The following is a 24,099-nucleotide window of genomic DNA, read 5'->3' on the forward strand; positions in this document are numbered from 1 at the left end:
CACCTTTCTTTATAAATGCAAGAGATGTAAAACTTATATTGATCCCATTGTATATTGCATATTGTTAATAGCGTAGAAGGGCCGTATGCAAGTTAGACACTTATAAAATCATGCTCGACATAGCACACAGTTAATGTTATTACATCGTTGCAGAGAGTCGCGACAAGTGGCTGTGTTTTATGTGCGTTTGCATTGGCGAGTGCAGTGACTGGAGTTAGAATGGGCTTACGTTTTTTTTTTTAAATAGTATATATTTATTTAATACATTTTCATCAGCCAGTACAGAATATTATCGGCTGCAAGATATGTTTTAACCGACATGGAGTTTTAATAATTTACTATTGTGACTTTAGAAAGAAACTTATTTCTATCTCGTAAAAAATATTATAAATAAAAAAGATAAAATGCGTAATATGCAGTGTTTACACCAATTTAAAAATATATTTATTATTGTTTACGTGTGCGTTTCACTATTTCTGACTTTTTTATTATCTCATAAATTAAAAAAAAAAAGTATTCTATTTATTTCAATGCTTATTATTTTATTTATTTGTAAATATTATTTATTATAAATTTATTAACATAACTATTATACAAAGCTCCAGTTTTAACTTAATTAATACTCTAATCAACTTATTGTATAAATTATTTTATATTCTCTACCATTACTTAGAAATTTTATTGTAATTATATTCATAAATTTATAGAATTCAGTCTAAAATAAGTCTTAGACGACTTATTTTTACCATTGATTCTAATTTTTTTTTTCATTTAAGTAACACCGTTTTTACATCTAAGATATATCTAAATACTATACCTATTTAAAGGTGTATATTTATGTATATAATACGATACGTCTGTACAATTGTTTATAAATAAATTCAAGTACCGCATTCGAGTTTATTACTTCCCTAAGGTTATATGAGAGAGAATGCTTTTAGCATTAATTCCGCCTTGTGCACGTTATATCTTTAAATAGTACAAAAGACGCTGCCCACGTGTGTCTATTTTTCGGTTTCCTTTTTCGAAATCAATGCAATGAATTTTGATACGTGTTTCACTATTATTTAGACTTTTTTTTAGGAATACACAAAAAGGTTTATATTTACAACTAGCTGTTTACTCGCTACTTCGTACGCGTGGTTTTGAGAAGTGGGAAAACTAATAAAATAAACGATTTGTAGATGACATATCATGATAAAATATACATCAGTTTTTAAACTAATACAACAGTAAACCGCATCCAATTTGGTATAGTAATTTTTCGTAATACTGGAAAAAACATAGAGACACAAACATAGGCCTCTCACATGTACAGACATTGTTTAGTTACAATTTTATTATATTAGTTAAATTTACGTCTGTGCGAAGCAGAGGCAGATCCCCAATATAGACTTAAGAATAAATAAATAAAAAACCAGAAAACGTATACCGATATTTTCGAAAATATAAGCGTCTCTACCTATACCTACTCTATATATGTATGGCACATACGTGCATAATGATACAAAAATACCTATTATTGTTTGAATACATAAACGACACAATAAATATTTTATCTATTTATTTAATCTTCTCTATTTAATAGAATTTATATTAACAAAATATTAACGCATCTTTACACACATTTTAACTCCAGTAGAAAACTTCCCTTAGTTGCTCCATGTATGGGCATGTAACCCCCCCCCTCCTATGGGAATAAATTAATGCACTCAACCAATAAAAACGCGACATGGCACTCAGGGATCAACTACCTGCTGATCGTTTCCATTCACTCGTGATATCTGACTTGTATAAAAAAAAATATATTTTCCTCAAGAAATACAAAGAAGGCTCAAGAAATACAAAGAAGCCAAGAAGCAGAACAGTTGTCTACATAATACATTTTAATAATAATAATAAAACAAATAGGCGTTAAGAAGAAGCTATTTAAACGTTAGTAAAAACCGTACAATTCTAATTGTGGTATTCAATGAACTACAATTATAATGAACGGACACTGAGTCATTTCTTTGCAAAATATAACACTTAAACACATTGTGTTAATGATGATATCTGTTCAGACGGGATGAGTGACAAAACGATCAGTAAATAGTGCCCGAGCACGCCGCACGGCGTCGCCACTGAGCCAACGCTCAATCAGTATGCAGATTTACCTATTTAGCGCCAGAGTTGGTCAATTTGCTGACGACCCGCGTTAGGGCACGATTCTCAGCTCTCAGCCTTTCGTTCTCGGCTTTTAACTTTTGCAATTGCTACAAAACGAACACCAACATTACATACAACTCATTGTTTAACCATGGCGGCGATTGTAGCGCCATCTCGAGGACCGCCATTTGCTTTATTTCAAACATAAGCTAATCCCTTTAAGGCTATTCTAAATTTTATATTATCTAGTATCAACTATTGTAAATATACATTGTGTTGTGTGGAGGTAAACAGTGTTTGTAGCAAGTGGTTATTATTAATGGATTAGTGGGCATGTTTACCTTTAATTCTTCCTCCATTTCCGACAGCTTCCTCTCCATGGCTCTCTTTTCTCGTTTTTCGATTTCAGATAACGAATTCTGGTTCTAGAAAGAAGAAAAAGAATGTCAATAACGCACTTTGATCCTATAATCAATATAAAAGTGATAAAAGGTTTATAATCCTATAATGTCCAAAAAAATCGTCAAGTCTTTGGATCCTACGCGCATCATTGCAACGATCAGAGCTCAGTTTCACCGCATATACCTCACAATATACCTGGCGTAACGATATATCTATCCATATAAATTTTGGACCCAAGGTCGGCAGAGTATTGTAATATCATGAGAATGATATATTTCATTATTACGGTGTCTCTCCAAATTCAGAGACAATTAAAATAAAATCATAAATAACCTCACCTACGCATTACATATGTGTAAAGTCGAACATTAATATGATAACATCGGTCACACCCGAAATAGGGTGTCCATGATTAATTTATATTGAGAGAATTTTTGATTATAAATTATGGTAAACGAAATCAGTATGGCCAAGACTTTGTCAGGTATACAACTAAAAGACATACAGCTCAATTCGCATGACAGGCAACAAATTAGCAAAATCATACACGACGTAAGTACACAAACATAATTTGAAGGTCGGTACAACTCGCGCCAATCTGTCACCAGCCCAAGATAATTAGTGTTCACAGTGGGCGCGCGTTACTCAAATGTTTAAATAGGGAAATTTGCAATTGCGTCGGTAAGCACTCGCTGAATCATTGTCACCGTAGTTCATGTCAATATTTGTAACCATTGCTTTAAACTTACAAAGTCATTGTAAAATAAGAATTCAAGCCAGCTTTTTGTCCTGCACTAGCTTTATGCCCGCTATTTCGTACGTATGGATTTCACTTCCAGATAACGTTTCAAAGTAAAACATACACCAGGTTTTATGTTACACTTTCAAAAACACAACTGTGATCACATTCAATTTGGTACAGTAGTTTTTGCGTGATAACAAAACAAACGTACAGACAAAATATCTAAAAATTAGAAATTTTATTGTTACAATTTTATTAGTAAGAAGATACGCAAGCAAATACAAGACCTCATAAAGTTTAATTTCTTAACAAATAATATATAAGAAATTCGCATGCGCAATGTAAAAGCAAACCATCTCAACAATGAATTTAAATTCATTTTATAGTAAAATATTCGCTAGCGCAATAAAATTAAATATGTTTATTTATGATTCTAATAACTCTATTATTTCATACACCTATAGTTTTTTTTTTTATTTTTTTATTATCAAACTTATATTATAATCTAAAGATTAGATTTTTTTCTATTTTTTTCAGATTTTTCTTTTCGATTTTGCTCTACCCGTACGAAGACGGGATGGATCTCTAGTTAAAATAATAAATAGATATTAAAATATTTTAAAGGCAGAATAAATAGACATAATTTTATCCTTTTCCTTAAACTGCACACTTAAACACTGTACTACTAGCTGACAATGCCCGTCTAAATCCTGAGTTTGCTGGAAGAAAACTTACGGTTTTAAATTGTTATACATTTTTCTACCACTATGTATACATAAGGCCTTTTTTTTACCATAGTCACCCTACTCTATGTCATACAATTTTAGCCTTAGGATATAATAGAAAAACAAATGTATGCAATTACATCCTACTATTATTATAAATGTGAAAATTTGTAAAGATATGTTTGTTGCTCAATGACGCTTAAACGGCTGAACAAATTCGAATGAAATTTAATACACGAGTAGGTTACATTCTTACTTAACACATAGGATTCTTTATATACCGACACACGCGTGTAAAACTGCGGGAAACAGCCGATAAACAATATTTTGTGTGCTCAAATTAACCAACCTATTCATTATTGGCATTGAATGTACTAACACTCCGCCAAGGACGCCCACGACCATGCTAGTTGCAGACGAGTACTGAACTTGGCCTCATATATTAGAAAATATATTACGCGTGTGTCGCATGAAGTCTTTTTGTGACGTCTTTCGACCCACTTTTTCTTCAGAAAACTTATTCAAATTCTCTGATAGAGTATTTCCTTAAAAGGTAGTTTTTATTTATATTTCACCCTGTATATATGGTAGTTCGCACAGAAGTATTATTCAAATGTCTCAATTTTTTGGAGTATCGTTGTTCAAATCTTCTCATAACAGGACTTTCATATATGTATGTAAACGTAGCTTTTGAAGTTCTAACAGAGCCAAATTGATGGAGATCTTCCATCAGCGGATTTTCCGCAACAGAGATAATGGGCAAAATTCCTTGTTGTATTTTCCGGGAATTTCTGATAGAATAACGCAAAAAATGCCATGCAATTTTATATGGAAACTGGTTTTTGTAAGAGGCGACTAAGGGAACTTAATTGCCGAAGCATGGACAGCAGCTTCACTCTTAAAACTTACCAAAACTTAAATGCAGTTGCTAATCAGTCAGCCCAGCGTGGCAACTACTAGCAACATCCCCTCCCCCTCCCTGAGAGACCTATATTCAGTTAACGCCAGATATTATGATCTTCATGATGAGCAGTAGTAAGGTAAGCTAGCTAAAGTGACAGGCTCGAAGAACAAACAACCGACGAGAAAATCTAAAAGTGGTACAAGACGACCCTTCCACTATATGCAGCGTCAAATTTAAGTGTATCGCAGAGAGTCCATCAGTAAAGGTAAGCCAGAACCATTGTTTTATAGTTTTTGGGAAGTTATGGGAGTTTATGGGGAAAAGCTATGTTTAACATGTAGACAATAAACGGCCAGCTAATTCTCACCGTAAGAAAATCTATTTTAGTACTCGCGCTATGTACATATGGATCCTCTGCGCTGTCATGTTCCTATACCTAAGTTCTGACTGTGTTTAGATCAGTCAGATATGTATAGCAAAATCATAGTAGTGAATGAAGGTTGAAACTATGATAAATGATAAATAACTTACATTTATGTTTTATGTTTGTCACACGAAACCTATAAATCATTCGATTGTTCTAACGTGAAATTCATAAATTCAACATTTTATATACTTTGCCGCCAATTTTCTTCACTGACATTCATATTTATTTGAAGTAATTCGAAGAAAACGAACGTGACACGCGGCACTAAATTATTTATATATTGTGCATGGGAATCATGAAAGAGCAACATTCGTAAACAAGGATATTATTATGCCAGTAACATTTTTTTTTTTTATATTTTCTTCACTTTATATTACTCTTATCCTAAAAAGCTGTTATGGATCAAATTAAATTTTAACATTATATTTAGATTTGAATACATGGAAAGTTTTTAATACTCTACATAAAATCTCACCATATATCACCGTTTATAGGTAGAGGATAGTCGAGCTTTTATGTCGTTCCGACATAGAATAGGTCACCCTTTTCTTTCCCGTGGGTGTCATAAGAAGCGACTAAAGGAGGGCGAGAGATAAGCAGCAGCGTCCCTCTTAAAACATCTCCAAAACTTAACTGCGGTTGCCAAATTGCCTGCCAAGCATAGCAACTACTGACAAAACATCCCGAGGGGAAGGCTTATGATCAGCGGTAAGCAGTTAATGGCTGATATGATGATGATAGGTAGAGAGAAAATATAGCATACACAAGACAGTGTTATTACACAAGGATGTCAGACCATCAAATAGTTCTCCTTAGGCAAAAAGAGGGGGTTAAAAAAACTAATGTAAATCACAGACGGTCAGACAGACGAACAACTATAAGTATAGAGACCAGTGCCACTGTCTTTGTCTACCCCGAACGGACAAATGACCTAGCATGAAAATAGATTTTAGATTTACTTGACTCCGTCAAAAATTTACAGATTCCAAATCCTTTTTTATATAACACCACAGCAAACTACTAACATTTTATAGCTAAACTATTGAATCATTAAAACACTATCTCATAAGGATCTGCAGATAACATAAGTATCTATAATGGTAACAGTGTCTATATAACAGTAACTCTTAAAGTGCTAAGATCAATAAAAAACAATAAAATAAAAATACCTGCGTTTGCAATGAAGTAACGAAATAAAGCCATATCGTACGTACCACTTGTGTGAGCCTGGTTATAGTTGCACGAGCATCGCGCAACTGTTGCTCGGAGGTCGCCAACAGTGCCCTCAGGCGGCGTACCTCACTCGAGGACGCTTCGTACAAAGCTTTGTAGTCGCGTTCATCCCCTTCCTCCGTCCGTTCACTGCCAGACTGAAATAAAAAAAAAAAAAACAAGTGTTTTATTGAGGATTTAAATTGACTAACATTCCGTGGGGTACATTAGTGATGTGCTTGTTACGTCATATCGATTTTTAAACAAAATACAAATTTATCTGCGTGACAGCCTTATAACTTTAATTATAAGATTCATTCTTATAATAATAAAACCTATTACTATATTTGCTATTTGTTACGACAAATAAAAAGGTAAGGTTCTATTTATACCAAACAAATCAACTTCAATATTCACTATGAATTATGAAATTGTTAATTTAATCCTTGAAAATTGTTTAAGTTGATGTCTTGCCAATATTTTTTTCAGATGCATGGACTTGATTTTGTTTACATCATCATCTTCCTACCCTTATCCCAGTTATAATTTGAGGTCGGCATAATATGTTTTTCTCTTTCATTCTTCTCTATTCACAGTAATTTTCGCATTCACTCCCAATCTGGCCATATCATCATTCCCACAGTCTATCCATGTCGGGTGAGCATGGTATTGTTTACATATAGATACGGTATTAAAAATAATTGCTGTCGCTCTCATTCTCTTAAAGTATGGCAGGTTGTATATGAAGTAATATTTAATCGGTATTTCCTTTGAACTCACGTAATAATTAAAAAAAATAGTACATTTACTAATTAACTAACTAATTGTTTCTCATTAACTGCTTTTCATTTTACTAATTATTATATACAGTTGATTATAAAAATAAATAAGTTATCATTATAATATAAATGTTAATAAACAAAAAAATCTTTTTCAGAGGGCGTATAAAAAGTATGTAACCAAGGTAAAGGACGAAGGATAACTGTGGTACATAATCGTACTAAACTGTACATGGGCATTACTATAATACTGTATACATAGAACAATAAAGAACCTATTTATGTCATAGATGTGCCAAAAATGCTTGGTGAGAATAGAATAAATCACACTAAGAAACACCTCACACAATAAAAAAGAAACTATAGGGAGAAGTTATTATTTTCGATCTGTAGATTCGTAACAATCTATTCCCTTTCTATAAACAATGCAATTTTTAATGAATAACGTACACAATATCCATCTGAGGCCAGCGAGTTTAGACTAAGGGATCTTGCATTGAAACCACCCGCGGTCTCAAGTGAAGTAAGCGACCGCGACCGCTCCTTGTCCAAATTTTTGTTCGCGCGATACTTCCTCTCAGGTCTCACAGGCGGCACGTCCGGGAAAACCTCCACCTCCGCCGCCGGTTCTTGCACCTTCGCTGGCGGCACCGGCTTTGGTTTAAAGTTCTTTTGACTAGCCAGTAACTTTTTGTCCAACTTTTTTAATACTGGTGTCATCAAATTTAACGAACCTAATGTAGCACCACTCAGATACACGCCACCGTAACCCGAACTTGTCCCACCGTATATACCTAAATTTGAGGATGCCCTTCCGAAACCTGTGCTGTACGGATTATAATTCCTGTACGAGCTAGAACTATGACTATAACCACTGGAGTAATTGTTCGAGTACGGGCTGTATTGTCCGCTGTACATGGTGCCGAGCATGCTAGGAGATGAGCCATAGTGCGTGGTGAGGCTCCGCGGCCGCGAATTATACCTATCCTGCTTCCGACTCATTCTCGTTCACATATCACTGTCACGTTTCTATAATAGCGCGTCTAACGAACGCCGCGATACATGCAAACACACTGACTGTTTCCCGAGTTTTAATTCTAGTGAAAATATTGTCGGTGGCGCCTACGCACAACACGGGGCCTGTGCGAGCGAGACGCCGCGACGCACCGCAGCGGTCATACGAGAGGGCGATATCCACAAGAGCACGTGAGCCATCACCTGTAAAAACGTACAATGTGTACAGCATGAACACTTTTCCTTTAGCCGCTATCCCCTAGACTACACACTTCTATATACAACCACTCAATATTCCATCAGTCAACGGTTACCTTCAAAATTGGCAAGTGAACCGAAGGTCACCACTAATGAGTGAGTCCGCCCAAATAGTACAGGTACGCACGCCATGTTCTAAATTTATGCGAACGAGTCCATTACCATCATACGTTATAGCAAACATAAATAAAGATATGATATGAAGCAGCGGTAACGTATAGGGTAAATATCGTAGGCTGTCTTTATTTTATACATGTAACTACTACTAGATTTAATATATCTGTCTTCATCCCAGATTTCTTTCAAGACAATAATCTATCATTAAATATATCTTGTTTTGTTCATACATCACTAATCTATTAAATCCCAGTTCCGAAGAATTGACTTCTCCCTCTGGCTATCGGATAGTATTGATTCTTCTTCTATACATGATTTCTTTTTTTCGGTTGTCAATGCACATCGTTTCTGGACAATCTCTGTGTGTTCTCTTTCAAACAATATTCGATCAGATGGATAAATCATCATCATTTATTCTGATTTCTCCCTGAGACAATACATTCTGAGGGAAATTTTATTGAAACGACAGATAAAATTTGACGCGCTAAATCACAGAAGAGAGCTTTTTGTTTCCGTACTAAAAATACATTCTATTTTCAAGTTTACGCGGCACCAAGAGGCGCTGACCCAAATACTCGATGTTTGGTTCGCTTTAATATATTTAACTGGAATTTTGAACTGCACCGGCGATCGGTAAAGCGCCTAATGTTTCGTAAGGAAAGCGGCTGTTACGAAATACATTATTTCGACAGAGTTTCAGCATTCAGGAAATGATCGGGCGAGTCCAGAAGATAAACAGATCGTTAATAAAATTGTCTGAAACGTTGGTGGCGAAACGTTTTGTGCTCAGCCAATTCCGTCGCGCGTCATAATGGTGCGTCGACCTGCAGTCATTTTTCAAGATTTCGTCAGTTCTGACAATTTGCGTCGCGGTTGTCTCACGTAAACACTGATGTCTCGTTATTATACCGGTAGTTATTGATGCTATTTGGCTATGACGTCACACGGCCATGTGTGCAGTGGGACTAGGGCGGTCGTCATCGACGAATACATATGCTAAAAATAATAACGTTTCCACATTTAAATTATACTGGTGCCCCATTATTCATTTGAAAAGAAAAGAAATTATAATTTAAATGGAAATCTACTATCCCACGCTAAATATTGCGATGATCACAAAAGCTTTAATAAGGGCCTGCGCAGACAACGGACTCATTGGAACGTGCTTGGATCATTGGCTATCATAGTCCAGTTCATTTAGGCAGAACACATATTATGTGTTCTATAGGTACCTTGTTATTATATATATATATATATTAACAAGGTACCTATAGGTCGCTTTAATAGCTTTCTAACATCAAATTGGAGGATTATTATCAGGTAAACACATAATCGTAAATGAGGTTTGGTCACACAGGTTCCTATAGGTACTGATGTAAGTGGTTAACGGGTTATAGAATATTAATCAATATTTTATTGTAAATCAGTTTTAATTATTCTTCTTCTTTTATATCTGTAAGTTCTACAAAACCACACCAATCGTCTAATCCTCAAGCTCAGATACCTTGTATAAATGAGAAACCTGGCCACGAATATCTGGTAGCAAAACCACAAACTCTTGTGTTTGTTTCCTAAATTAGCTCGACCGAGAATCGAACTCGTGACCTCATTACACAAAGTGCTCAATCGCTGCGCTACGCAGGTCATCAAGTTTTAATTGAATAAGTTTATTCCTGTATGAATATGATAAACAAATACAGATATGATTCGTCAATACTGGTATTGGTATTGACGAAGATATAATATCGCGTATTGTACTGTTTAGTAATCCTGAGGGATAGAAACAGTTTTTCGTCTTCGTAAGCTAAAAAGACGAGACAGTTCTAGGATATTTCCACTTAATCACAGGGCCCTACAAAATATCCATATACCATCAATTGAAAAAAAGTCTGGCAATCAGCACATTGGTTAAACGTCCAATAGTGGCCGGTGTTGGTGCCAGAACTAGATCCATTTCGTCGTATCCCGGCCTTGCGCAGTTTCATAAGTAATGTGACTCTCGTCTGTCAGTGGTCGTCATTGAATCATTTCAGTTTCGACATACATAAAGACGTTGCGTGACATATTTGAAGTGTAAGTTAGTTACATGTTTTACATTTAATATTTATTTTGGCAAATGTTATTTTACCCTCTAACTGATTCATTCTTTCTTATCGGTATAAAAACTATCCTATCTTTCAAGCTAATAGAAACATTACATATTAACAAAATTTCATTATCTTGAACATATTTATACATCGTTTCATGAGATATTATGCATTAACGTCTTGAGATGTCTTAGTTTAATATATATATATATATATATATATATATATATATATATATATATATATATATATATATATTACAAAAATAAATAACATAAATTTAAATCTCCATGCAATATTAATTTTGTAAAAACTATCATTATTATATTATTTCAAAACGATTAAATACACCGATAAAGGGCAAAGATATTAGAATTTAGAAGACGAAATCGATAGATACCAAGTGTAATCAGCTCCATGTTAAGCAGTATTTGTTAGACACTCGAGCAGTGACAATAATATGAAACAACACAAGTTAACCATATCGTTTGTAAAAAAATATATTTGATATGATCAAAATTAGCGAAGTAATCTCGTAATATAGTCAAAAAAAAAAACGCAGGCGAATTAAAAATCTCCTCTTAATTCCCCTTTAAGCGATCTCTAAAAAAGTCGCTTAAAAACTAGTTAGGTCTTGCTTGTACCATTTTCTGATGAACAATTACAAATTATAGTGTATCGTTTTACTGAAATAATTTATATAATATAAAATAGAATACAGAATCGGAGGTAATATATTGGAACGTGACTAAAACAATATCAGTCAAATACAAAGTAAACCAATGGAAACAGTAAAACGGTATTGCCCTATTAATAATCAACAGCGAATACTTTACGTTTATTTATTTTTGCCACACTTCAAATAGTTGACCACACACAATGAATTCTGTACGTGTTGCAAAACATGCTTTTGTTTCAGAAGGGGTGGATTTGTTGCTTGTTTATAAATACTGATTTAAATATAACAATGTATAAAACTGTAGGCGTGTGGTCCCGGCATAGAATAGGCCACCCGTTCCTTTCACGTGGGTGTCGTAAGAAGCGACTAAGAGAACTTAATAATAGGCAGCAGCGTCTCTTTAAAAACATCTCCAAGGTCTAACTGCAGTTGCCAACACGCCTGTCAAGCGTAGCAACTACTTACAAAGCCCCCCAATAGAGGGAGACCTATGTTTAACAGTGGACAACTAAGGACCGATATAGTAATGTACAAAAAAGGTACACAACCATAAGTCCAGATGGCGTAGTCTGACGTATTAGTGGCGATGACTGCGTACAAACTTTTATCAATATCGAATTTCACAGTGTATTATTAAGCCGTCAATGCGCTATAATAAACTTACTTTCACATTTATAATACCAGTAAGGCTTTAATGAAACTTATAAGAAACCTTTTATAACATTGTTTGTATTTGTGAGATAGCGTTGTTTGTATGTAATATTTGTATGTTAGTAATAGTTATGCCATTAGAGGATAAACTGTAACTTTTATAGCAAAGATCCAATTATTGCTATAAAATTAACAGTAAATAGCAAAAAAAAATTATTGTCAGACAAGACCTTCATTTTTGGACAAAAGTGGAAATCAGAAAGAAAAATAGAGAAAAACAAGCAGAGAATTGAGAATAAAAGGAGAAGAGAAGGAGAACAAAAGGCAGATGGATGAGATAATAAAAATCTGTACACAGAACATAAAAAAGCTGTGACAGGACGGTGGTCGCAGAAGTTCGTTTACAACGGACACACGTTAATCTGGCACGTCTCTCCACCGCTATAATTAAATCTTACAACACGACACGCTACACCATATTATACCGAAATAATTGCTTCTTACTTGTGTTTTACTGTACCAAAATGCGCAATGTCAGTGTCGTGTGTGCTCTATATTTAATTAACAGGAAACTAAATTGAAAGGCATAAAATAACGGTTCTCCGCTTTGTTCGAGGTTAGTATAGGTACCTCTGTCTAGACTATTTCTGTCGACAAACACCTTGCTTGCACGCTGTGTTCCGGTTCACAGGATTGAATTTAGCAATGCAATTACTAAGTATTGTGACTTATAATTGACGTTCCAGAAGAGTGGGCATAGAAAGAGTGACTCCAGTATTGCAAAAGATGCAGCTACTACTATGGTTGTTAAGACACTAAAACAGTACTAATTTATAAAACATGACCACTATCATGGGGGAAAAGGAATTGTTAGTAATGGGTTCTAACAGCCCCATTATTAGCAATATACCCTACCAGGTCGACCTCCATATGTTCTCCCTTGAAACTATCGTGGTTAATTCTTGATTAATTGAATTCTTCACGATATGCCAACTAACCTGCCTTCATCCTCACCTATCATCCATCACTGGTGTCCCGACAGTGTATACCGATAGAGCCAGGCGGTGTTACCATTCCATATTTATCTATTAGAAACGCCCTATCATGAGCCATTATCGTCCATAACCATAATAAGTTATTAATGCAATTTAAAGACAAATGTATATTATGTATACTATGTATATACTCGTAACCGGCGAGCATGTATGAAAAGATTGATGAATGTGGAAGAAGCGAAAGAGGTTTGTTTGAATCGAAGCATTTGGCGTTCCATTGTTTCTGCCTACCCTAATGGGAGACAGGCGTGACAGATATGTATGTATGTATATTATTACAATATTCCGAGCGAATCATGAGATACTACTCCACATTAGAAAGTTACGGAGAATGTACAAAGTACAAACAATTTCATCATCATATCAGCCCTAAACTGTCCACCGCTGAACATATGCCTCCCCAATAAGGGGGGTTTGCCGGTAGTCGCTACGCTTTGCAGGCGGGTTGGCAACCGCAATTAAGCTTTGGAGATGTTTAAAGGACGCTGCTACCCATCCTTTGACGATTAAGCTCCCTTAGTCGCTCTTTAGACACCCACAGAAAAGTTTGCCAACTGAAATTGCCTTAGTGAATTAGTTATGTCTTTTCCCACTCGACCGCAAATGACGCTATTATTCGGAGAAAAGTGCATTTCGTAAAGGTCCTTGTGATTTAAATTTTCTTATTTTCGAAAAAGTAGTCAAATAGATGCCAATTAAATATCAACTAATCACGTCACACTGTTACGAATTAATTTCGTCTAGCACGCGAACCAAGTCGCGGACAATGTTTTATGATTAACTTCAAAAGTTTATTTTATGAGTGACTTTGTACACTACTAATAGCTAATTTATTGAGCAATTAAGTCATTTCTCTTGACTAGACTTGATCTTATATTTTACGAACGAACGATAACTACTGATCTTTGTCAGTGACATTATTTATTTATTTATGGAAACACAATAAGATATTAACTGTTGTAGTTCTTGTCAAGTGAAACGAGGTGATATATACTCAGGTGATATATATTCAGACAGACTAAATAGAGAACCTGAAATTAGTGAGATGATGATGAGAGCACACTGATTTTCTCGCGTACCCGTTGGAATATAATCCAGTTTTGCAATTAGTTATTGTCTCTGTAGACAGTACATATTCTGAGAAAAATTATAGAAGTTTCAATGAGCTTACGATACGAAAATCATTTTACGTCCATTTCTTAGAAATAATTAATTTTTTTTATGGTCACCATTTCTAAACCAATCTCGCTAATTCTTTTTAAAATCAAATAACTCATCTAGGGTCAATACTAATTTTATTACGGTTGAAATGTTAGTATTTTAGTTGTTTAGTTATATATTATCTATTTATTATAACATTAAGAAGACCTAATAGGTATCTACTAGGTACTCAAATTTAACAACTGCAATGCTTTTGAAAGTTGTACATATGTTATATGAACTTATTGGTCAATATCTGACGAAAAATATCACTACACTATGTATTGATAAAAAAAAAACAATATCATGAAAATTAGTTTCTAAGATCAAAATACGTTGCAAGACAATAATATATGCGTGTGTACAACCGACGTCAAAACACATATAATGTGTCATAACATTTCATTAATATTATATATCAGTTAGTCTTGTGACGGTCTTTAAGCTTAGCTCGGATTTCCCACAAATTAGTCAAAAAGCAAGTAAAAATTTTGTTCAATAATTACAAATCATAATCAAAATGAGGAAAAATATAAAAATACATGGTTATAAAGACCGCCATCACGTCAACGAAAAATTTAAGACCTTTTTAATTCGACGTAACTAAATTCCTAAGAACAAGGGCTAAGTTCCATTAATCGAACTACGAGCATCAATTTTCAACACAAATCTTTTGATAGTTTATAACCTAATTGTAAATTACAGTGTAAGTTACAGTAGTAATATAAACACAACTTATAATCATAGATTAAAAATAGTATCTAGAGCAATATCTTTCTATGCCTACAATACTAAAACAGTAATCACGAAGACGATTTAAGTCATCAGAAGACGATTTAGGAAAAAAATTATTTCAGCAAAATAAAAAACTTATACAGTCTTCGGAACAGTAAAAAAAACTTTTGTTTTCAGTTGTGGCAATAAGCAGTGTGTGTATATGTGCGTCGCAGTGTTTGTTAAAGAAAGCCCTTGCTCATCTATATATATTATGTACACCTATTTGTTTTATATTTCACTTTTAAAGATTCTAAATAGTTTACTCACCATGACATACATTCAGTGACAAGATAAATATGTTACGTGCACGATTAACGTTTTATTGCATTTCTTAATAATTTAAGACATTGTTAAATAAAAAAAAAAACTTTAATCTTGACCAAATTTATATGAAGCGTACATCAAAACCCTTTAAATATTAAAATAGTTTAAAAATTTATAAAAGATATTGCGTGACACAAAAACTTTAAGTAATCTTTTCTTAATTTGTTGTTTATTCTTTCGATACTATTAAAGTAATATGTAAGCTTAAATAATATATTTAAATTAAATTAAAGACCCGCTAATTAATAACGTCCTCCACTTTAAAGTCAATAACTAAAATTTTTTTTGCTTGTCAAAATTAAACTTTAACAGATAAACAAGATTGCCCGTCAGGTATACAGAATTTAGGGCTATATTACCGCAATGCTGTGAATTTTACGATAAAGGTCATGGCAACTGAGTATTGCAGGTGACTGTACCACGCTCGCATCTGTTCCACATGTCACTTTCATTGTACATTAATTAGAGGATTTGACGAATATGTTGTTGGCCCGCTATTAGAGGCCTAATCCGTATATCGTATTCGAGATGTCGCGGCCGACAAAATAATATTTCTAATTTCGATCTTATAATCTATTTTCAGATACTACGTGGATTATTGTACGTGAACAATAGAAAAACATTTTTAATACAAATAAAATTATTAAAGACGTTATTTTGTTTGCAAATTGCCTTTTTTTAAATAATTTTCTTTGAATTATGTTATTTCATTGTTATGAAAGTTGATAAAGCAAGAAATTTTAGACAAGGGCCTGTCCGTAGGGTATTGTTTGCCCGACCCATCTCACAATAAATTTGGTGGAAACTTAGTACTATTTTACAATAACATTAAAAACAAACCCCTTATGAACAGTTCTCATGTTTGTATTTTTTTTTTTTTTATTTATATAAAAAGTGTCCAGTTTAGAAGAAAGTTTTACTGTGAGTAGAGACTTTTAACGATCGATAAAAGGATAAAATATTTTTTTTACACCACAATAATCCCGCTACAGTGAGAACAAAGCCTTACTGCAACTAAAAATAACGACCATTGTTGCTTACGTCAATGCAACGTATATATCGATTGTGCGCTAAAATGACGCTGGATGAATCCTAAAATTATACTGGTTCGTATGTTAATAAAAATATATTTTATGATCTAACGATAATAAAACAAGTTTTCTTCAATCTTACTGTAATATGTGAAAGTCTGTATTATCTTTACACAGATGTATACCGTAATCGTTATATTTAAGTATACATATAAATGTCAATATAATTGAATAGACAGAGAGACCATACCCAAAATCAATATTTTTTTCAACATGACCCCCAGTATGAAAAAATATTTCGCGATCCCGGACCCTTCGCTTATTTTTCATGTATTTTATAATATTACAAAGATGTTGTAGGGACTGAATACTTTAATCCATACAACATTATTTTTCCTTTGCATAGTTAAGTTTCGAATAAATACAGAATTAAGTATAATAGTATGTATCTCTATAACTATGTTTTTTTTGCTAAAGTGGTTTTCGCGACCCCCCAGGGGGTTGCAACCCACACGGGGTTGAAAAACACTGCACTAAATAATAACACATAAGATACTCTTTATCTTATTTTACGACAGCGAGTTGATATTTGTAATTTCTTGACACCTTAATGGCTCAATATTGTGTAAACGTAGTATTTGGGAAGAGAAAGACATATGATACGAGAAGGACATACGATACTTCAGGTATGCTTTGATCTAGGTCACGTAAACAAAGTCGCGAGCACAGTCAGTTATAAATAAATAAAAGAAATCGTGGTTGCAACATTTTAGTCGTAAAGCTTGGTAAGTTCTAACAGGTGCTCACGTGATGGCGCGCGTAGTAATGATCTAACATTGTCATGTACGAATGGCAAATATGAGCCATTTGTCATATCAGTGGCCATGTCCATGGTGAAAGTAAGAGCAGATTTAGAGCACTCTAAAGTCTAACAACAAACAATTTTCAATGTAACTGAGTATGGCAAACAGACTAACTATAACCTATAGACATGACCAGCACTATGGGCACAACAAAATATACTGTAATGCCCGTAGTATCCCTCATGCTTTGCCATTCCTGAAGTCTATAGTGTCATGTTACCGTAATCTGTAATTTCACTGTCATAAACCTTACTTTGTCCCTTACGTTGTCTCTTCTCTGATAAATTCTAGTAAAGAAATCGTTTAAAAGTTGCTTGAAAAGTTTTCCAATTTCTCTGTACTGTGCTCAGGTTTAATATATGAAAAGATATTACAATCTGTATATATTACTATTGATAAATATGTAAAATATTATAATATCTAGTATAAAAACGATTTGTTTCAAAATAAGCGAAAATAAAGAGGAGAGATAAAAATAAAATTATATTTTTATAATATAATTTACAATAATGATTTCCGACATCTTTCCATGCGCAAAAGCATGAATTTAAAAAAAAAAAGTTTTATGTAGGAAAAAAGACGGCAGTTATAAATCGCATAGTACGTTCGCATCTAATTATAGGTATGAGAAAACATATATTTTGGGTATTCGCGTTTACCGGCGACATATTAATGGAGCGGACTAGTGTTTAAAACGTCTACACCCATTCCTGTTTCACATTCGATAATAAACTTTTGTTATTGAAATAATGTTAAAATAACTGGCGTTAATATAATATTTTTACTTCTTCAATTCGTCATAACACATTGTAAACCGTTACGCCAGCGTTTTAAAATAAAATAAAAAAAGAACACAATAGAAATTAAAGACAACAAAATATGTAGACACGTAAAGAAGGAGTTTTAAACTACCATAAATTAACAACTGGCGATCCGCCACGGCTTCGCGCAGCACGGCTTTACTTTTGACGCTCATATCTCGATAGAAGAGGCAGCAATAAAAAAATTACTGTATAAATTATACTCACGGTCAATGACCAAATATAATTGGGCTACCGCAACTTTAATAGTTTAATTAATTTAATATATAACTTACTATTAATACTGGTACTTTATTTCGGAGTAAGAAACTTAAAGAAAGAACATATCTCAAATTTTAGAGACAAAACTTATAATAATAATAATAATATTATAATCTTAAAGATTTTGACTAGTTACGCGTGGATATTGGAAGTAGGTAACCATTTCCAGATCACGTATCAAGATAACCCACGCATCATAAGTTAGACCTTCAAGAATATTACTAGAAAAACCGCATTTAATTTGGTGTAGTAATTTTTGCGTGATGTCGATACTAACATACAGGTAAAAAATATTGTTTTTGTTTTTAATGCTCTTATAAATTTTTCTTAATTCCCTAAAAATTTTTTATAAATCTTTTTCTCTATATATCTCCTATGTATAGACATCGTTTAGTAATTTTAAAATCGTTGCCATGCTTGGCAGGCAGGTTGGCAATCGCAATTAGGTTTTGGTGATATTTTAAATAGGATTCTGCTGACTATCCCTCGACCATAAAGTACCCTTAATCGTCTCTTACGACACGCACGGAAAAGGAAGGGGCGACACATTCTGTGCCAGGACTATACGGTGAATATATGTAATATACATCTTATTCTTAAAACGCAGTGTACAGAACACATTTACATTATATAGATAGAGCCACGAGTCTCAAAAACGAGCCAACTTTTTGTCAGCTAATTGTCAAATTAGCTGATTAGTTTTTTATCATTATTCTATATATTTACACATAAAATGTATCTTAGCGTATTATTTAATAAATAAAATTAGTGTTTACGCATTAAAAAGATGCAGAATTAATAAGACAAAATCAATATAGAAGTTATAAAGGAATCACTTATAACTATTTATTATGCAAAATTGTATGAAAAAGTTATCCCGTTTTTCTCGAAGTATTTCTATGTATATAATCATTCTATCTATATAATCTATAGGAACAGGTAAAAAAATCATAGCTATGTACATATTGGTGGTATTAATCTTTAAAATTAAAAAAAAAAAATAAAAAACTAAGAAATTTGATAAACATAACACGAGCAGAGAATACAAAGCATGTCATGTAGCTACGGCCAGATCGAAACAGATGCGCTGATTTATAGACTTCTATTTTTAAATCAGAGTTCATTGTGGTGGAAATATTGGCCACGAGGTTGTTATATAGATTTTTTTTGTACAATATAATACAGTATAGTTTTTTGCTAGCGATGCAAGATGTTATCATTTAAATATATAAAAATCCCAAAAAATCACAAAATTCGTTTACGTTAATATTCGATACTGTTCGAATAATTTTAATGAAATATTGTACATATATATTAGAATTTACATATTTACAGCCAGTCTATTCAATTCATTCATTCAATTCGGCTAAGGGAACTTAGTGGTAGAGGGATGCGTAGCAGCGTCCCTATTAAAACACCACTGAAAGCCCAATTGCGGTTGCCAATCTCGCCTGCCAAGCGTGGCAACTACTGGCAAAGCTCCCCTTATGGGGAAAGCTTATGTTCAGCAGTGGACGGTTAACGGTTGGTATGATAAGGATGATAAGAATAATTAAATTTTGCCGCTCCTACCGATCTCTATAATCGATACCCTAAGTCTTATCTGCTATTCCCATCTTGGCGTGTAATATAATTATTTATGTATAAGAATATTTATTTGTATATGTAAATACATTGTATGTATGTGTATCTATTATTATTAGTACCGCGTTCGAGTATTCAAATACTTCCCTAAGTTTCACTTGAAAAGAATACTTTTAACATTAAGTCCGCCTTGTACATATACATTAGTACATACTAATGAATAAATAAATAAACTACTCTCTGTACACTCTATTCAATCATATTATTAACAATTTGTCTCCAATGAAATTGTAGCTGTATCTATTAAAAAAAATACTCCAAATTTGTCACCCCTAAAATCTACCGCCCTAGACTCCAACCTACTCAGCCTGGTGGTAAATCCACCGCCATGTGTATTATTTGCTGCAACTTGAGAAACATCATAGTTTTTCTGCCGATATGAAACAATGGATCAGGTGGGCGGCGATGAGAATACGTTTGTGGGGTCAAATATTTTTATATCATATTTATTAAGGTTGCCTTAGGACATTTTTCAAATATGTGGGCGAAGTCACGAAGAGAAACGTCCATCGTTAAGGTCTATTTATATTTCCGCAGTCAGGAAACCCGAAGAGATTAATAATACAAGTAATATATTCATAAATATTATATTTATATTATGTAAAAAATAGCACAAAATACAAATAATAATTAAAAATAATTAAATTGTTATTAAAAAAAAATACTTCACTTTGGAAATATTAATTCACTTGTGGGGAATTTTTTCGCATACTTGCAACAGTAAAAATTGCGCGAAATCTTTGAAAAAAAAATGTTAACATTTATAATAGTGTTTATGCTTAAAATTAAAGATATTTACCGGTTATAAGTGATTCCTTTATTAGTTCTATTTTTTATCATATAAATTTTGCTTCTTCTTAATGCGTAAAAACTCATTTTATTTATTTAATAATTAAATAAAGACACGCTGTGAGCGTAAGTATATAAAACATTAATAAAAAAAGAGTCAGCTAATTTGATAATTAGCTGACAAAAAGTTGGCTCGTTTTTGAGACTCGTGGCTCTATCTATATAATGTAAATGTGTGCACCATTAGACAGAACAAACGACGACCCCCTATCAAAATATTCTATTCTCTTCCCATATAAATATTAAAAATTGCTATAGTGGAAAGCCATGTACATCTATTGAATAGAATGGACTTACTGTGCCCGACCATTCCCTCCCGTTGTAATATGAACAGATCTTTACAAGTATATATATTTTAAAGTCACAGGGCCAAATAAGCACATCATTAGCGTTTTATAAATAACATGTATGTGTACACACACATGTGTGCGTGTGTGCGTAGGTTGTAAGCATGGTGTTATTGTGTGGATTATAATCTAAACTGACCTGAAGAGATTCAGAGTCGCCGTCGCCCTCGCCGCCCCCGCCGCGGTCGTTCACGATGTCCTAAAAATATTGTGCGATTTATTTACATGACCATTTTACATCACGGTATTTATATTAGGAACAATTTTAATATATTGATATAAAACAAAGCGCCATCTAGTGCCAAACTAAGCAAACAACTAATAAATATACATTTTCTGTCCATAATACATACATAATATATACAAAAATCACGTATAATCTAAGAAAGCTAAAGAAATTGTGTAAAAATTATCACACAAATACTGAGTAAATTTAAATAATAATAGATCTTTTTTTTATATTTATTAAAAAAATTTATACCCCACTACATTTACAAGAACTAGTTATCCTTTCAATAGACAAATAACTACAATTATTAAGACCATTTATTAAATTTCAATGATATAAGAGGACAATTAAAAGTTTACGTTACATATTAAGACATAAGTCACAATCAAACTCTATATTCACTTAGGACTTTCTTCCACTAAATAAGATAAATATCATCTGTATAAAATATCCATTAATTAAGATAGATAACGCCTTTCCCAAATACGAAACAAAAGCGATAGAATAAACGACAAGTACGTTTATTGCCTACTTGATCCCAATGAAAGGAAATTACCTATATATCTCATATCTCTGAAACAGGCACACGAGAAATGGTATCATCAGCCCCATAGATTTTGACTTATTCAGAAAGTTCACTATTCGGTATGAAATTTTAATGATCAAACAGGTACGATGCTTCGCGTAGACAAGGTTCCGGGTTCGATTCTCAGTTGGGCCTATTTAGAAAATTAACTACTCGCTCTATGAATAACGACAGGGCACATTGGTTTGGAGATGCGAAAAGAATGTTAGATAAAAGATTGATGTAAGAGATATACAATACAAAACCATGGCTTGGAAAAGATATTACAGTTATACTCTTTTATGCATAAAAATCTATTTTTAACTGACTTCAAAAAGAAGGTTTCAATTTGGTTGTATTTTTATGGTTATTGCCTCATAACTCCGGCAGAGCTAAACCGTTTTTTTTATTAACCCTTAAATACCTGAAGTTTCAAATTTGATACCGGGGTTATAAATCGCATTGGGCACCTACAATCGATTTATTAATTCAATTTATTTTAATATTTGGCTGTTTATATGTTACCGAATGTATTTTCAAAATTAATATATAATAATATCGTTTTGATTTTTTTTTACTATTTTTTCCCATTAACAAATACAGTAAAGGATACACTTATATATTTTTTTATTTAATTTAAAAAATCAGGCTTTTAAATACTTAAGGGTTAAAAATTATTTAATTACAAATTGGACCCATAGAAATTATATCAATTAATTTTTAGATCAAAAATGGTTTTGTCGCAATTTAAGTCCATTTTTTTGTGGTACACAATCTTTAATAGCTATTCCATTGTAATTCTATAGCTATTAAAGTGTATTATTGTCCCTGTCTTTCTAATTGAGAAATTAGTGCAAAAGAAGAAATAAAACTCTATGTACATGTGTATCGATGTGGGTCGAAAGCTCTTTGCCATTCTAAGTTGCATAAAACACTAAGACGTTACGTCAAGTTAATATGTAAGTAGTTTTCCAACCCCTATTTTATGATAAAATGTTCTAAACTAAAGAGTAAATTAACAAAAATACAAGGAAGTGGTCTAACGAGACAGCTCCTTTAAAGCTATGATAACGATTTCGTTCTAACTCAAAATTTGAGAAATATTCGTTTCAATTTTTTAATATCGACAAGACAAAAATTAGAGGAGTAGACCTTACATAAAATGAAAAAATCTAAGGAAAAGAAGAGAACATCTGATAGGCGATGACCGATAACATAGTAGTATAAACTTTCTTAACCCTGACTCTATCTCAATCGTTAGGGGTACAAAAAAAAAACGGTATGTAACCGTTTTTTTTTGTACCCCTAACTTTTTTACCCCTTTGTCTGTGTCAACAGAACTTAATAAAAATATAAACATTTATGAAACTATTACAGAAACACTTTGTAATTTAAATTAGTAACAAATAGAAACATTCAATAAATTTTTTGTGTCACTGTTGGACACCAGCTAATATCTTAAAATCGGGTCGATTATTTGTTTGTTTACATTTTCATTAATTTCTATTCAAACAGACTATAATTCAGTTATCATTAAAATCCTGTAACGATGTGCATACCTCCATATCAACGTGCCCTACACCAGTGGAGCGCCTCTTCGGTCGTCGGCGGCGCTGTATCACATTCAGGGCCGCTTGTGTACTCGCCGGCGACGCATTGCTCGACGTTTTACTCTCAGCACTGCCCTCTCGTTCTTTATCATCATCACCTAGAACATTCCTCTTGTCAAATTCGCGACTATCAAAACCTTAGAATATAATAATCACTCATGTAAAATACTCAAATTAATTTCACCAAATTGTCATCACTACAGCGCTTGTAATTTTATAGAATTGCCATATTAGATAACTAAAGATTTTATTTGCATCCTTATAATTACAATCGTGTCTATACAATTTTATTGTTTACTAGCGGCCCGTGCCGGCTTCGCACGGGTAGACATTTTTACATTTTAAAAAGTGGCCATTAAGGCTGCACACACGACGGAA

The 24,099-nt window shown here is 33.2% G+C and overlaps 1 protein-coding gene across 13 annotated transcripts in view; it reads right to left on the reverse strand.

Moving 5' to 3' along the window:
- LOC113517949 (protein phosphatase 1 regulatory subunit 12B) overlaps positions 1–24,099 on the reverse strand; it is an 87,635-nt gene that overhangs the window by 7,736 nt on the left and 55,800 nt on the right. For 12 of the 13 annotated variants that reach the window (XM_052895383.1, XM_052895381.1, XM_052895379.1 and 9 more), the window contains 5 exons: positions 23,671–23,819; positions 21,457–21,516; positions 6,563–6,718; positions 2,490–2,573; positions 2,157–2,255 (listed from right to left, as the gene is read on the reverse strand). In XM_052895383.1, coding sequence (XP_052751343.1) covers positions 2,157–2,255; positions 2,490–2,573; positions 6,563–6,718; positions 21,457–21,516; positions 23,671–23,819 — 548 coding nt within the window. The remainder of the gene's footprint in view (positions 1–2,156; positions 2,256–2,489; positions 2,574–6,562; positions 6,719–21,456; positions 21,517–23,670; positions 23,820–24,099) is intronic. The other variant, XM_052895376.1, reaches the window with a different exon arrangement.

This window comes from Galleria mellonella, unplaced genomic scaffold (assembly GCF_026898425.1).
Source record: "Galleria mellonella isolate WM207_F2 unplaced genomic scaffold, CSIRO_AGI_GalMel_v1 utg28, whole genome shotgun sequence".
Classification (NCBI taxonomy): domain Eukaryota; kingdom Metazoa; phylum Arthropoda; class Insecta; order Lepidoptera; family Pyralidae; genus Galleria; species Galleria mellonella.